Source organism: Ranitomeya variabilis, chromosome 1 (genome assembly GCF_051348905.1).
Source record: "Ranitomeya variabilis isolate aRanVar5 chromosome 1, aRanVar5.hap1, whole genome shotgun sequence".
NCBI lineage: Eukaryota > Metazoa > Chordata > Amphibia > Anura > Dendrobatidae > Ranitomeya > Ranitomeya variabilis.
The window spans coordinates 977803729-977818424 of record NC_135232.1 but is presented as its reverse complement, the minus strand read 5'-3'; the positions used below and the strand labels follow the sequence as shown (position 1 = coordinate 977818424).

Sequence of the window (14696 nt, the reverse complement as noted above, 5' to 3'; positions counted from 1 at the left end):
TCGATCCTCCTGGGTCTTAGTCATGGGGTTACTTGGTTGTTTGGTGCCAGGGTAGAGGGTAGAACATGTAGAGAGGGACCCTCTCAGGTATCTGAGACTGCTCTAGTGGCGTGGTAATGTGGGCTGTAGAGCGGCGCTCCCGCGCCTTGCTCAGTGTGCGGCTGTGTGGCATCACACTTTGCATGGCATCGGTTCCCTTTGACCCAAGATATTGAAGCCACACCGGTTCATGAAAACAAAGTTCTCTTTAATAACAATCGGGTTTGCACACACAAAATAGCAAGAGTTACAGTTGTCATGATCTTTTGTACAATGCAGCGGTACACTTCCAATGGATATGAACAGCATCACAGTTGGAGAATGGCAGCTTAAGTCGGAGACCTCCATCTTCCCAGTATAGTGCCACTTGGGTCGATGTGTTGAGCTGTGACTACCACATTTCAGCCTACTTCTATGAAACCACATAATGGCAGACCTCTGGCTCTCACCTTATTGAGAGTACCCCCAACCTTGTGGACTGTCTCTTTCTGTGACTGCAGTTTCCAAGCCTGGCCTACACTCCTTTGTTCCCTGTAGTCACTTAGGGACCCTTGTAAAATTCCTCAATTTAGGTTTTCCACCGACTCACCTGCTTACAGTAGACTGCTGCCACCAATGAGATTCTGTTGCTTCTATTCTCTTAGCCCATACACACACACAGTCCTGAGCACCTTTTTTTGAAGTTGTCCTTACTCCTTCCTTTCTCTTTTTTTCCTAACTGCTTACACAAAATTGAAACTAACCCATAAGTCTCTTATACTTTTCCCCAAATGTGGGCCGGCCGTACAGTTAACCCTTACATGACTATCTATCAGGAACTGCAGCCTCAATGAGGATAACCCAAAAAAGTACATTTTCCATGCATTAAAATAACAGGAATTTTCAGAGAGGTGAAACGTCATCCTCTCCACCCTCACAAATAGAAATGGTATAATTAATACATGTGTGAGTATAACTGTTTGTGAGTTCAGGGCATAGAATAATCACTGCGGACTGGATGAATGAAGGCCCTGTGGAGAATATACTATAGATTGACGTTGATTGTGATCCTTTATAAGCTATAAATTGATCTGTAAATTCTTTTGGTGACAGCCATGTTAACAGGTTCTCCCATCGTGTTCTTTTTTTTAGCTGACGTTGGTGGCCAGATGGGTTTGTTCTGTGGAGCAAGCATGATTACAATTATTGAGATTCTAGAGTTTCTGCTGACCAACTTCTTCTGGTTATGTGCCTTTCTCATTCTGAAAGTTCCCAATATCTCACAATGGACTGACAGCCAGTCAAGATATAAACAGGAGAGGCAAGAATGCTAATGACCAGTCTATTATATGTCTTTTGACCACTAATAATTATTTTCCGTAAATTCGTATATATGCAAATCTTTCTGCTAAGGGAATGCTTTAAATAATGTATGTAATGCATATTTTGAATGAATTTTATAGCTTTTAAAATTTAATTGGTTAGTAGGATCAACCCTGCTCAGTCGTCTATATGAGCATGTAGGTCATAGGAAGCTGAATGAAGTGACACTTTGATATCTGCAATCCAATGTCTTATTCTTCTTTAACACTTCTTCAACTTCCATCTCACCACCAGCCAGTGGGGAGAACGGCAGCACAGCAGAGTTGACAACACTATAAGAGAAGGAGTACAATTGCAAATGTAATTGTAATAAGACAAAGTTCAGCTTTTCTGTACTTTGTTAGTTATCACACTTAGCTCTTCAGTGAGATCAAGAGAACAGAGAAAAGTCATTACATTTCACACTTGTAACAACCTCTTTCATTTAAAGTAATCTCTGGATGCAGGTTCTTGGGAAGGTCTACCTCTGGCTCACAGATCTTAACAGCTTCTTTACATTTTCAGACGAACCTTGATTATTCTAGAATAAGATCACAGACATCAAGGTGTTATCATATTCCACTTTCCATTATCTGTATGCCCATATAAACAGCTTAGGAGGGTTGATTATACTGAGAGATTTCAATTAAAGCCAAAGCTGCAGAAACTTTCCAGATATGTAGATCCATAAATGTAAAAGATCTTTAAGTACAGATGTAGCATGTTGATATGCACAGTGACATTTTGTTATATGATGTTTTCATGTTCATTTTACATGCACTTATAGTATCTACAGTCAGCAAAATAAGCGTTTGACACACTGCCGATTTTTCAAGTTTTCCCATCTAGAAAGAATGAGGAGGTCTGTAATTTTTATTGTAGGTACACTTCATCTGCGACAGAAAGAATCTTAAAAAAATCCAGAAAATTACATTGTACAATTTTTTTGTATTTTATTGCATGAAATAAGTATTTGATACAATAGAAAAGCAGAACTTAATATTTGGTACACAAACCTTGGTCTGCAGTTACAGAGGTTAGACGTTTCCTGTAGTTCTTGACCAACTTTGAACACACTGCAGCGAGATTTTGGCCCACTTCTCCATACAGTTATTCTACAGATCTTTCAGGTTTCGGGGCTGCTGCTGGGCAACATTAAGTTTCAACTCCTTCCAAAGTGGAAGACCCAGCCACAAACCATCTTCAATGCTCTTACAGAAGGAAGGAGGTTGTTGGCTAAATTTTCGCGATACATGACCCCATCCATCCTCCCCTCAATACTGTGCAGTCGTCCTGTTCCCTTTACAGAAGAGCAGCCCCAAAGTATGTTTCCCCCACCATGCATCAAGGTTAGGGAGGTGTTATTGGGGTTGTACTTATCCTTCTTCTCCCTCCAAACATGGCAAGTGGAGTTGAAACCAATAAGTTCTCTTTTGGTGTCATCTGACCTCATGACCTTCTCCCATGCCTCCTCTGGATAATCCAGATGGTCATTGGCAAACGTCAAACAGGCCTGGGCTTGTGATGGAGTGAGCAGGGGGACCTTGCGTGTCGTATAGGATTTTAATCCATGGCAGCAAAGTATGTTACTAACAGTAATGTTTGAGACTGTGGCCCCAGTTCTCTTCAGGTCATTGACCAGGTCCTCCCATGTAGTTCTGTGCTGATCCTGGCCTTTCTCAGAATCATCCTTACCTCACGATCTTGCATGGAGCCCCAGACTGAGGAAGATTGATAGTCATCTTGTGTTTCTTCCATTTTCTAATAATTTTTCCAACAGTTGTTGCCTTCGAACCAAGCTGCTTGCCTATTGTCTGGTAGCCCATCCCAACCTTGTGCAGGTCTACAATTTTGTCCTTAGTGTCCTTAGACAGCTCCTTGGTCTTTGCCATGGTGGAGAGGTTGGAGTGTGATGGATTGAGTGTGTGGACAGGTGTCTTTCATACAGGCAATAAGTTCAAAAAGGTGCAATTAATTAACACAGGTAATGAGTGCAGAGTACGACGGCTTCTTAAAGAAAAAGTAGCAGGTCTTTGATAGAGTTTTTGCTGGATGGTAGGTGATCAAATATTTATTTCACGCAATAGAATACAATTTAATTATTTAAAAATCATACAGTGTGATTTTCTGTTTTTTATTTTTAGATTTCGTTTCACTCAGTTGAAGTGTAACCACGATAAATATTACATACCTCTCCATTTTTTGTAGGTGGCAAAACCCGCAGTGTATCAAATGCTTACTTTCTCCACTGTAGTTATTTATTGATTTGCTTACATCATATGTAAAAAAGTACAATAATTATGTATAAGAATCGAATAGACAGTTTTTATTGTAATTACTAAAATTTACATGTATTTGGGACCTTGAGCAAAGAAATGTAATGAGCATTAATAGTAAAGATTTTAAAATACTCTTTCTGCTGTACATTGCATTTTTTTCTCTCAGGCTAACCTAAGGAATATGAACAATGTTAATGTCTGTTATACAATGAAAATGTCCATGGTCACGGTGGGAAGTCATCATTATACTAGTCTCCCAACTCACTGCTGCAGCTGCATTTGGGTGCTTGTGTAGATATCCTGCATTTCAATCTTTAAAAGGTTACTCCCATGTTTTATAAAATTTCTAAGTGCTCATACAAGCAACTTTTCAATTTACTGGTTATTATCTCCTTCCTAACCTAGCCAATTTTGATTTTTAATGTTATCTTTTTTCCTCCCCTTCTTCCAAGAGCCATATCTTTTTTATTTTCCATTAACATAAACATATGAGGGCTTGTTTTTTTGGGGACAAGTTATATGTTTTAATGACACCATTAATTTTCCCACATATTGTAGTGGAAAAAGTGCAGTGAAATTGCATAGCGGAAAAAATATAGTGACATTGTTTTTTGGGAATTGTTTATACGGCATACATTGTGTGGTGAAAATTACTTTGCTTCATGATTGTCCAAGTTCATATGATTTTCTGCGATTCCAAGCTTGTTATTACTTTAGTGGGGAAAGACACATCTGAAATTTGTGAAAAAAATAAAATTTGTTTGTCATTTAAAAAAATAAAAAAACTTCATGACTTACCATTTACCATATTTGTTATTTCCCCTAGGGGACTTGAGCCTGCGATTGTCTGATTGCTTATCCTATATACAGCAATACTTCATTATTGCTATATACTGTATAGTAAAAATCACAGTCTGATTTGAATCCCAGCCACAAGCTGAGTTTCAATACTGCTCACTGAGGGTAAGCATGGGGGTCTTCAACAGGCACTCAGCTGCCATAGCAACCCTTCGGTTCCCCATGATCATGTCGCCGGGTGTCTGATGAGAGCATAGAATGACGTGTCCTCCACACCAGAGCACTGCCAATGTTGTTGTCAGAGATTGACAGATTATCAGTCACAGGTAGAAATGCTGGAGGCAGGTTATGTCTGTGACGCACAGTCATTATCCGCCATCTGTGGGGTGGGCTCATTCTGTCTGCCCGATCCATACACCCGGTTCCAACTTACGTCATATGTGTATGGTGGATATCAGGAAGAGGATACAAATCCTCTTGAGCAGAGTGATTTGAATGTTATTGTTTACCGCTCATTGTCTGGATTTATGTTCATCAGTGCAGTCTTGCAGCGATGGCCAAACGAGCACTGTGATTATAAGCTCTTTTATATTGAGCTTGTAAAGACTTTTCTGAAGATGGCTAGTGTCATTGGAGTGTACTGTTGTCTCCCAATCTGTCCAGAGTCATTATCACTGCGCTCCTCCAATACTGCAGTTGTGGAATGTTGCACAGGGTCCAGGCTGGTTGTCTGGCCTTGTGCTGTGTGGGTAATACGCCCGTTCAGGCTGCTTAAAAGCGATTTTGCTGGTTTACTAGGACCAGACGTTTCACAGTTAAATGAGGGAGATCACCATTCAAAAATAAACTCTTTACTAACCAGTAACTTGGTAAGTTTTGTATACAAGGCATACCTTGTACAAAGTCTTATGGACATTTCTTTGCAACATGAAGCATTTTCCACACAGTACTCTTACTTAGTAATGTAAGGGGGTGACAGAAGCTGTCATGCGCATCTCCCCCTAGTGTCCATGTGTGTACAGTTAAATTGAAGCAATGTGAACGATGCTTACTTGTATCTTAATAATAACATTGTGTATGTTATATTGCATAAGAGTTTTACATCTAATGTTCAATATTGTTACAAGAAATGGGGTAGATGTGAAGGACAAGGTAAGAAGGTAGCTGTAGAATAGGATAGTATTGGGTATAGTTTAGTGGGGCACAATAGAGATAGGGAATTAGAGTGTCAGTATAAGCATAGATAAAATAAGAGTTTTTCCAGGTTGGAAGGAGCTAGAGATGGGTGTAGTGCAGAGCAGTGAGATATAGTGGAGAGACTTCCTGGTTAAGAGCAGAGCGAGGGATATAGCAACTGAAGACGGAAGGCAGAAGGGGCTTGGGGCTGGAGACCGCTGAGGCGGTGCAGGACCCCAGGATGGGCAGCATGTGAGCGGTCACCATACAGTGTAGTAATCATTCTGAGAGGAGCCGGGGAATATTGTGAGCGGTCACCATACAGTGTAGTAATCATTCTGAGAGGAGCCGGGGAATATGGCCGGGACTAGGCAGAACTGAGTGCGCCTTTTACCTTTCCCAAGAGAAACCGGATGGGGAAAGATAGAGGTGGTGGACCTAGACCTAGGGGCACGAGAGCAGCAGGTGTGAAAGGAGCGTCTTCGGGAGGAGAGTTGCTAGAGAATGCAGGGAGAGCTCAGGAAATGCAAATGAATGTGAACTGTGCTGCATCTGTATTTAAACCCCTGTCCTCAAGTTAAGTTGAACTGTTAATCATGAATACCAAGTTTGGAACTGTTTGTGTTAATCCGGAAGCTGGAACTAGAAATACAGAACCCCGGAGCCTAATGCGAGTGTTCTATTTTGCACTTATCACACACAACTGATGGGACATTGTTTCCTTTGTGTGGGAACACAACAGCTCACCGCCACGACTACCTGCCTGGCCACCTTACAGTAGTATACTTCAGGGATATTTATGTGCCCAGTTTCTCCCAGCTTTGCCACAACTCAGCTTTAACACTACAGTTCTGATCAACAAGTCTCATTTACTTGTTTGGCCGTTTACATTCTTTTTCTTCCACTACTAGTGCTTTGGAATGTCCACTCATGATTTTTTACTAGTCCACCGTACTCAGTCCTGTTTAGGCCCCTTACCTCTCAGCTTTAAAAGCCCAAGGTCTCGTGGTTAGGCATCCTCTCATAGGACCCGTCTCTGGAAGGCCACTCTGTCTCTCTTAATCACTTATCTTCAGGATCTCGCTATCCCTCCTCTCAGGTCTTCACTTATCTAGGGTTACTCATGTAAACAGCACTGCTCACTCTGAAGAACAAACCCTGTCTCCCTTCCCAACAGGAAGGAATGCATTTCACTAAGACTAGCCCCTCCCACTATGGACTAGTCCCCAAAATTAACTCTCACCTTACCCCATATATACATTACATTTCTACACACAATCTCACTTCTAGAAAACAATAAGCAATAAGTCTCTTTCTGGAGGTTCTGGTCTGCACTGACCCCAGTCCCACTGAGTTGGGACCCCGGAACAAAGAGTTCAAGTTCTTTATAATCAGAGGCCTTGAGGCCAACACAACAGTGGCCCCATCAGTTCATGGGCCCAGTCCATCTGCCTTGAACTCAGCTGAATCATCAGGTCTTCCATCTGCCCTCCCATAAACATTGGTCCTTGTGACAAGGACACAGTCCCTTAGAGGCAGTTTCTCCCTATTGGATAGGATCCAGTCCTTGACTGAGTGTTTAGGACACTTCAGCAGCTGCAGCATTGCTACCATCCAGCAGGGGAGGCGCAACAAGCACAACAAACTGGGAAGAGGGGAAAACATCTTCAGCCATCAACAGCCATCAGCACGCGTGAGTCCCGTACACGTGGGTCCTTGACTTGCTTGAGCTCTGGGCCTTTAAAAGTGGCATTAATAGCATGCCACAATGGGAACATGTCATGCCAGGCTTCAAAAGTAACCGGTTTTTACTGTACAGTAGGGAAAATTAGTATTTGATACATTGTCGATTCTGCAATTTTTCCTACCTACAAAGAATGGCGAGGTCTATAATTTGTATTGTAGGTACACTTCAACTGTGAGAGACAGAATCTAAAAATTAAAAACAGAAAATCTCATTTTATTATTTTGCCTAATTAAATTACATTTTATTGCATGAGATAAGTACTTAACCACCTACCAACCAGCAAGAATTATGGCTCTCACACACCTGTTGGTTTTTCTTTAAGAATCCCTCCTACTCTGCACTCATTACCTGTATTAATTACACCTGTTTGAACTCATTATCTAAAAGACACCTGTCCACACACTCAATCAATCACACTCCAACCTCTCCACCAAGACCAAAGAGCTATCTGAGGACACCAGGGACAAAATTGTAGACCTGCTCAAGGCTGAAATGAGCTATAGGACATTAGGCAAGCAGCTTGGTTAGAAGGCAACAACTGTTGTCAAAATTATTAGAAAGTGGAAGAAACACAAGATGACAGTCAAATTTTCTCTGTGTGGGGCTCCATGCAAAATCTTGCCTCGTGGGTAAGGATGATTCTGAGAAAGTTGAGGAAACAGCCCAGGACTACATGGGAGGATCTGATCAATGACCTCAAGAGAGCTGGGACCACAGTCTCAAGTATTACCATTAGTAACAAGCTACACTATCATGGATTAAAATCCTACAGTGCACATAAGGTCCCCCTGCTCATTTCAGCACATGTCCAGGCATAGGGGAACATTTGCATGATATTCTTAATCATAGAAATGGGAATCACAACATTTCATCAGCAACCAAGCATTTTATTATTTGCCACTCACACAACATTTTTTCCCTATAGGTTGCAGGATTAGAAAGAGTTAAAAGTCCTTTGCGGGGTGGGGACACTAGGAGAAATTTACTTACACGAGAAACATTTTGGATCTTCAATTTGGGAACCAGGTTTCCGGATGGGTTAAACCATGTTTCACTACTAATAATCAAGGCATAATATATTGATTTGTATTGCTATTGTCTTTTGTTAATTTTTATATGTGTAAATAACCAATTTGCAGCGATATATATACCGTATTTTACGCTTTGTAAGACGCACTTTATTTCCCCCAAATTTAGGGGGGGGAAATGTGGGTGCGTCTAACAAAGCGGATATACCGCTTACCATTTCAGGCTGGGATGAGGGGGTGTCCGCCGCCGCTACCGCCCGCCGCCGCTGTCGTCAGCCGCCGCTGCCGGGGTTGTCCGCTGCTGCCCCGGGTGATGCTGGAGGCTCCGGTGCTGCGGGGGGCTCTGGCGACATTTTGTGAAAGACCAGAGCCCCCCGGCAGTTCGTCCATGCGTTCCAGTATGACTAATTCTGGGAAAATGGCCGCTGGAATCTCGGGAGATGAGATTTCAGTGCTGAGATCTCATCTTTAGAGAGATTCCAGCGGCCATTTTCCCGGAGTTAGTTCCAGTATGACTGACTCCGGGAAAATGTGGAGAAAACACCGTGTGCACTGCTATAATAGGTGCAGAGACTAGGTACCCAACTCCTTTACAAACAGAACGAAAAAGTCTCGCACTCAACTTAAGTGTTTTTGCTGATTTTATTAGGTGCTAATGTAGCACTGGGGAAACGTTTCAGCCTCAATTAGGCTTTCGTCAGTCACTACAATCACATAAACAAAAAATAAACATAATACAATATAGTACAGTGTATCAAAACCAGGTACATTATAAACAAAAATAAGGTATATACAACATGATCAAGGAGCCATTTTAAAGAGATAATGGAAAGACATTGTATCAGAGCATAGCCGTATACAGTATTCTCGCTCAAAAAACACATGATTAATTGTGAAGGAGACATATTTATGGGAGTAACACATACCGTATAGTGTCTTTTTTCTTTCTTTTTAGACACCTACAATCGTTTGTATACTGATCAGAGTTGTGCCTAGATGAGCGCAATAGGAGAAGGTGAGACAAAGCGCGCAATGGTGCAAAACATGATGGACCGTAGTGATATGTGGGGTAATATATCAGGTGAAGCAGTGGTACTTACAGCAAGTTATTGCTTGTTTAGAGCATGCGGAAATAGCGGAAGCAAAATCACTCAAATGATTGTATAGCTCTAAATGGGGAAAGAGGGAAGAGTGTGAATCCATGTCTATAATCCAATATGTTGGATAAAAAAATTTTTTCCCGGAGTTAGTTCCAGTATGACTGACTCCGGGAAAATGGCCACCGGAATCTCGGGAGATGAGATTTCAGTGCTGAGATCTCATCTCTCGAGATTCCGGCGGCCATTTTCCCGGAGTCAGTCATACAGGAACGCATGGACGAACTGCCGGGGGCTCTGGCCTTTCACAAAATGTCGCCAGAGCCCCCCGCAGCACCGGAGACAGCCCTGCAGCATCGGAGACAGCCCTGCAGCACACGAGTCCCCTGCAGACCCCTCATCCCAGCCTGCAGCACAGGAGCCCCCTGCAGCACAGGAGCCCCCTGCAGACCCCCTCATCCCAGCCTGCAGAAATGCTCCACTCCTGCCTCCAGCAACGACCCTGGGACCCTGATCCACCACAGCCACAACCCCTGGTAAGTAATAAGATGCATGGATTATAAGACGCCCCACCAATTTATTAAAAAAAGTTTTTTCCTATTTTTCTCCTCAAAATTTGGGGTGCGTCTTATAATCCGGAGCGTCTTACAAAGCGAAAAATACGGTATGTGTGTTTTTATATATGTTCAAATGTATGCATTTTTGGCACAAGGACCTTTTGATCATGTGATGGAAATATGACATTTGATCAGTGTTGGGTTCTTTTTAATGTTTTTTCACTCAGTGGCATGTAGCTTTGATAAAGATCGTGGCAGCGATCGAAACGCATAGCTTATGTCCTCCTGTGCATTGTTCAAGGGGCTGTCTGTATTTTAAACGCATGAAATAAAGTCTTTTATCAAGAAGAGCTGGAACAAATTTTTTTTTCTGTGTTTTCTACATGGTTAGTCTCATCAGGACGTGGGTTCCGTGCACCTTCTGAAAGATCAGTGAACTGGCTTTTCCTTTTTTTTCTTCCTGTTTGAAGTTCTTGATGATAAAAAGGAGGGATGGGAGAAGGTCGTGTGGTCAGATGAGACCAAAATAGAACGTTTTGGTATCAGCTCGACTCTCTGTGTTTGCAGGAAGAAGAAGGATGAGTACACCCCCAAGAACATCGTCACAATCAAGCAAGGTGGGGGAAACATCATACTTTGGGGGTGCTTTTCAGCAAGGAGGACAGAACGACTGTACCTTATTGAAGGGAGGATGGATGGGGTCATGTATCGCAAAATTTTGGCCAACAGCCTCCTTCCCTCATTAAGAGCATTGAAGATGGATCGTGGTTGGGTCTTCCACCATGAAAATTTCTGACACACACAGCCAGGGCAACTAAGGCGTGACTCCATAAGAAAGTGGCCTAGTCAGTCTCCAGACCTGAACCCAATAGCAAATCTTTAGAGGGAGCTGAAACTCAATGTTGCCCATTGGCAGCCCTGAAATCTATAAGATCTGGAGAAGATTTGTTTGGAGGAGTGGGCCAAATCTATACTGCAGTGTGTGCAAACTTGGTCAACAGCTACAGGAAACATCTGACCTTTGTAATTGCAACCAAAGGTTTCTGTGCCACATATTAAGTTCTGTTTTTTATTGTATCAAATACTTATTTCATGCAATGAAATGCAAATTAATTATGTAATAATCATACAATGTGATTTTCTGGATTTGTTTAAAGATTCTGTCTCTCACAGTTGATGTGTACTTATGATAAAATTTACACACCTCTCCATTCTTTCTAGGTGGGAAATCTTGCTAAATCAGCAGTGTATCACATACTTATTTTCCCCACTGTATGTAGCTATACTGTGGTATTGTGGTATTACTATATATACAAGTGCTTCTCACTAAATTAGAATATCATCAAAAGTTAATTTATTTCAGTTCTTCAATACAAAAAGTGAAACTCATATACACTGCTCAAAAAAATAAAGGGAACACTTAAACAACAAAATATAACTCCAAGTAAATCAAACTTCTGTGAAATCAAACTGTCCACTTAGGAAGCAATACTGACAATTTCACATGCTGTTGTGCAAATGCAATAGACAACAGATGGAAATTATTGGCAATTATCAAGTCACACTCTATAAAGGAGTGGTTCTGCAGGTGGGGACCACAGACCACATCTCAGTACCAATGCTTTCTGGCTGATGTTTTGGTCACTTTTGAATGTTGGTTGTGCTTTCACACTCGCGGTAGCATGAAACAGACTCTACAACCCACACAAGTGGCTCAGGCAGTGCAGCTCATCCAAGATAGCACATCAATGCTAGCTGTGGAAAGAAGGTTTGCTGTGTCTGTCAGTGTAGTGTCCAAAGGCTGGAGGCACTACCAGGAGACAGGCCAGTACACCAGGAGATTTGGACGGGGCCATAGGAGGGCAACAACCCAGCAGCAGGACCATTATCTCAGCCTTTGTGCAAGGAGGAACAGGAAGAGCACTGCCAGAGCACTGCAAAAAGATCTCCAGCAGGCCACAAATGTGCATGTGTCTGCACAAACAATTAGAAACCAACTCCATGTGGATGGTCTGAGTGCCCGACGTCCACAGATGGGTGTTATGCTCACAGCCCAACACTGTGCCGGACGCTTGGCATTTGCCACAGAACACCAGGATTGGCAAATTCACTACTGGCACCCTGGGAACACATGTGACAGACGTGACAGAGTCTGGAGATGCCGTGGAGAGCGATCTGCTGCCTGCAACATCCTTCAGCATGACTGGTTTGGCAGTGGGTCAGTAATGGTGTGGGGTGGCATTTCTTTGGAGGGCTGCACAGCCCTCTATGTGCTCGCCAGAGGTAGCCTGACTGCCATTAGGTACCGAGATGAGATCCTCAGACCTCTTGTGAGACCATATGCTGGTGCGGTTGGCCCTGGGTTCCTCCTAATGCAGGACAGTGCCAGACCTCATGTGACTGGAGAGTATCAGCAGTTCCTGCAAGATGAAGGCATTGAAGCTATGGACTGGCCCGCCCATTCCCCAAACCTGAATCCGATTGAACACATCTGGGACATCATGTCTCACACCAACCTCCAACATCACGTTGCACCACAGACTGTCCAGGAGTTGGCGGATGCGTTAGTCCAGGTCTGGGAGGAGATCCCTCAGGAGACCATCCGCCGCCTCATCAGGAGCATGCTCAGGCGTTGTAGGGAGGATATACAGGACGTGGAGGCCACACACACTACTGAGCATCATTTCCTTGTCTTGAGGCATTTCCACTGAAGTTGGATCAGCCTGTAACTTCATTTTTCACTTTGATTTTGAGCATCATTCCAACTGGGATATTAGTTGTGATTTACGTTGATCATTTTTAGGTTTTATTGTTCTCAATCTCAACACATTCCACTATGTAATGAATATAGATTTACAACTGGAATATTTCATTCAGTGATATGTAGGATGTGGGATTTTAGTGTTCTCTTTTTTTTTTTTTTGAGCAGTGTATAATATAGAATCATTACAAACAGAGTGATCTATTTCAAGTGTTTATTTCTGTTTATGTTGCTTATTATGGCTTACAGCAGGTGGAAACCCAAAAGTCATTATCTCAGTAAATTAGAATACTTTATAGCACCAGCTTGAAAAATTATTTTAAAATCCGAAATATTGGCCTACTGAAATGTATGTTCAGTAAATGCATTCAGTACTTGGTCGAGGCTCCTTTTGCATCAATTACTGCATCAATGCAGAGTGGCATGGAGGCAATCAGCATTTAAAAAGGTCCCTTAGTCTGTTTCACTAGGCGCCACAATCATGGGGAAGACTCCTGACTTGACAGATGTCCAGAAGGCAGTCATTGACATACTCCACAAGGAGGGTAAGCCACAAAAGGTCATAAAGGTCATTGCTAAAGAAGCTGGCTCTGTTCACAGAGTGCTGTATCCAAGCATATTAAAGGAAAGGTGAGTGGAAGGAAAAAGTGTGGTGGAAAAAGGTGCACTAGCAACCGGGATAACTGCAGCCTTGAAAGGATTGTTAAGAAAAGGCCATTCAAAAATGTGTGGGAGATTCACAAGGAGTGGACTGTTGCTGGAGTCATTGCTTCAAGAGCCACCACACACAGACATATCCAGGACATGGGCTACAAGTGTCTCATTCCTTGTTTCAAGCCCCTCATGATCAATAGACAACGCCAGAAGCATCTTACCTGGGCCGAGGAGAAAAAGAACTGGACTGTTGCTCAGTGGTCCAAGGTGTTGTTTCCACATGAAAGGAAATATTGCATTTCATTTGGAAATCAAGGTCTCAGACTCTGGAGAAAGAGCGGAGAGGCACACAATCTAATCTGCTTGAGGTCTATTGTGAAGTTTCCACAATCAGTGATGGTTTGGTGAGCCATGTCATCTACTGGTGTAGGTCCATTGTGTTTTATTAAGACCAAAGTCAGCTCAGCCATCTACCAGGAAATTTTAGAGCACTTCATGCTCCCCTCTGCCAACAAGATTTTTGGATATGGAAAATGAATTCTCCAGCAGGACTTGGCACCTGTCCACACTGCCAAAAGTATCAATACCTGGTTTAAAAACAACAGTATCACTGTGCTTGATTGGCCAGCAAACTTACCTGATCTTAACCCCTATAGAGAATCTGTGGGGTATTGTCAAGAGGAAGATAAGAGCCACCAGACCCAACATTGCAGACGAGCTGAAGGCTGCTATCACAGCAACCTGGGCTTCCATAACACCTCAGCAGTTCCACAGGCTGATCGCCTCCATGCCACACCGCATTGATGCAGTAATTGATGCAAAAGGATTGAGTGCATTTACTGAACATACATTTCAGTACACCAACACTTCAGAATTTAAAATCATTTTTCAAACTGGTGTTATAAAGTATTCTAATTTACTAAGATAATGACTTTTGAATATTCATTGGCTGTAAGCCATAATCATCAACATTAACAGAAATAGACACTTGAAATAGATCTGTTTGTAGTGACTCTATATAATATATGAGTTTCACTTTTTAGATTGAAGAACTGTAATAAATTAGCTTTTTGATGATATTCTAATTTTGTGAGAAACACTTGTATTACGAGCAAACCGATGATTGCAGGTTCAAAACCCCTAAGAATACTAATAAATATAGTGAATAATAAAAAAATTAAAAATACCTAAAAAAATAAATACACATATGTGATTTCAC

At 42.2% G+C, this 14696-nt stretch overlaps 1 protein-coding gene across 1 annotated transcript in view; it reads left to right on the top strand.

Annotated features, from left to right (window-relative positions):
• The window catches only part of ASIC5 (acid sensing ion channel subunit family member 5), a 72341-nt gene extending 70968 nt beyond the window's left edge, over window positions 1-1373 (top strand). Inside the window, exon 10 of the mRNA XM_077282188.1 lies at window positions 1171-1373. Coding sequence (XP_077138303.1) covers window positions 1171-1352 — 182 coding nt within the window. The 3' untranslated portion in view covers window positions 1353-1373. The remainder of the gene's footprint in view (window positions 1-1170) is intronic.
• The last annotated feature ends 13323 nt before the right edge of the window (window positions 1374-14696 follow it).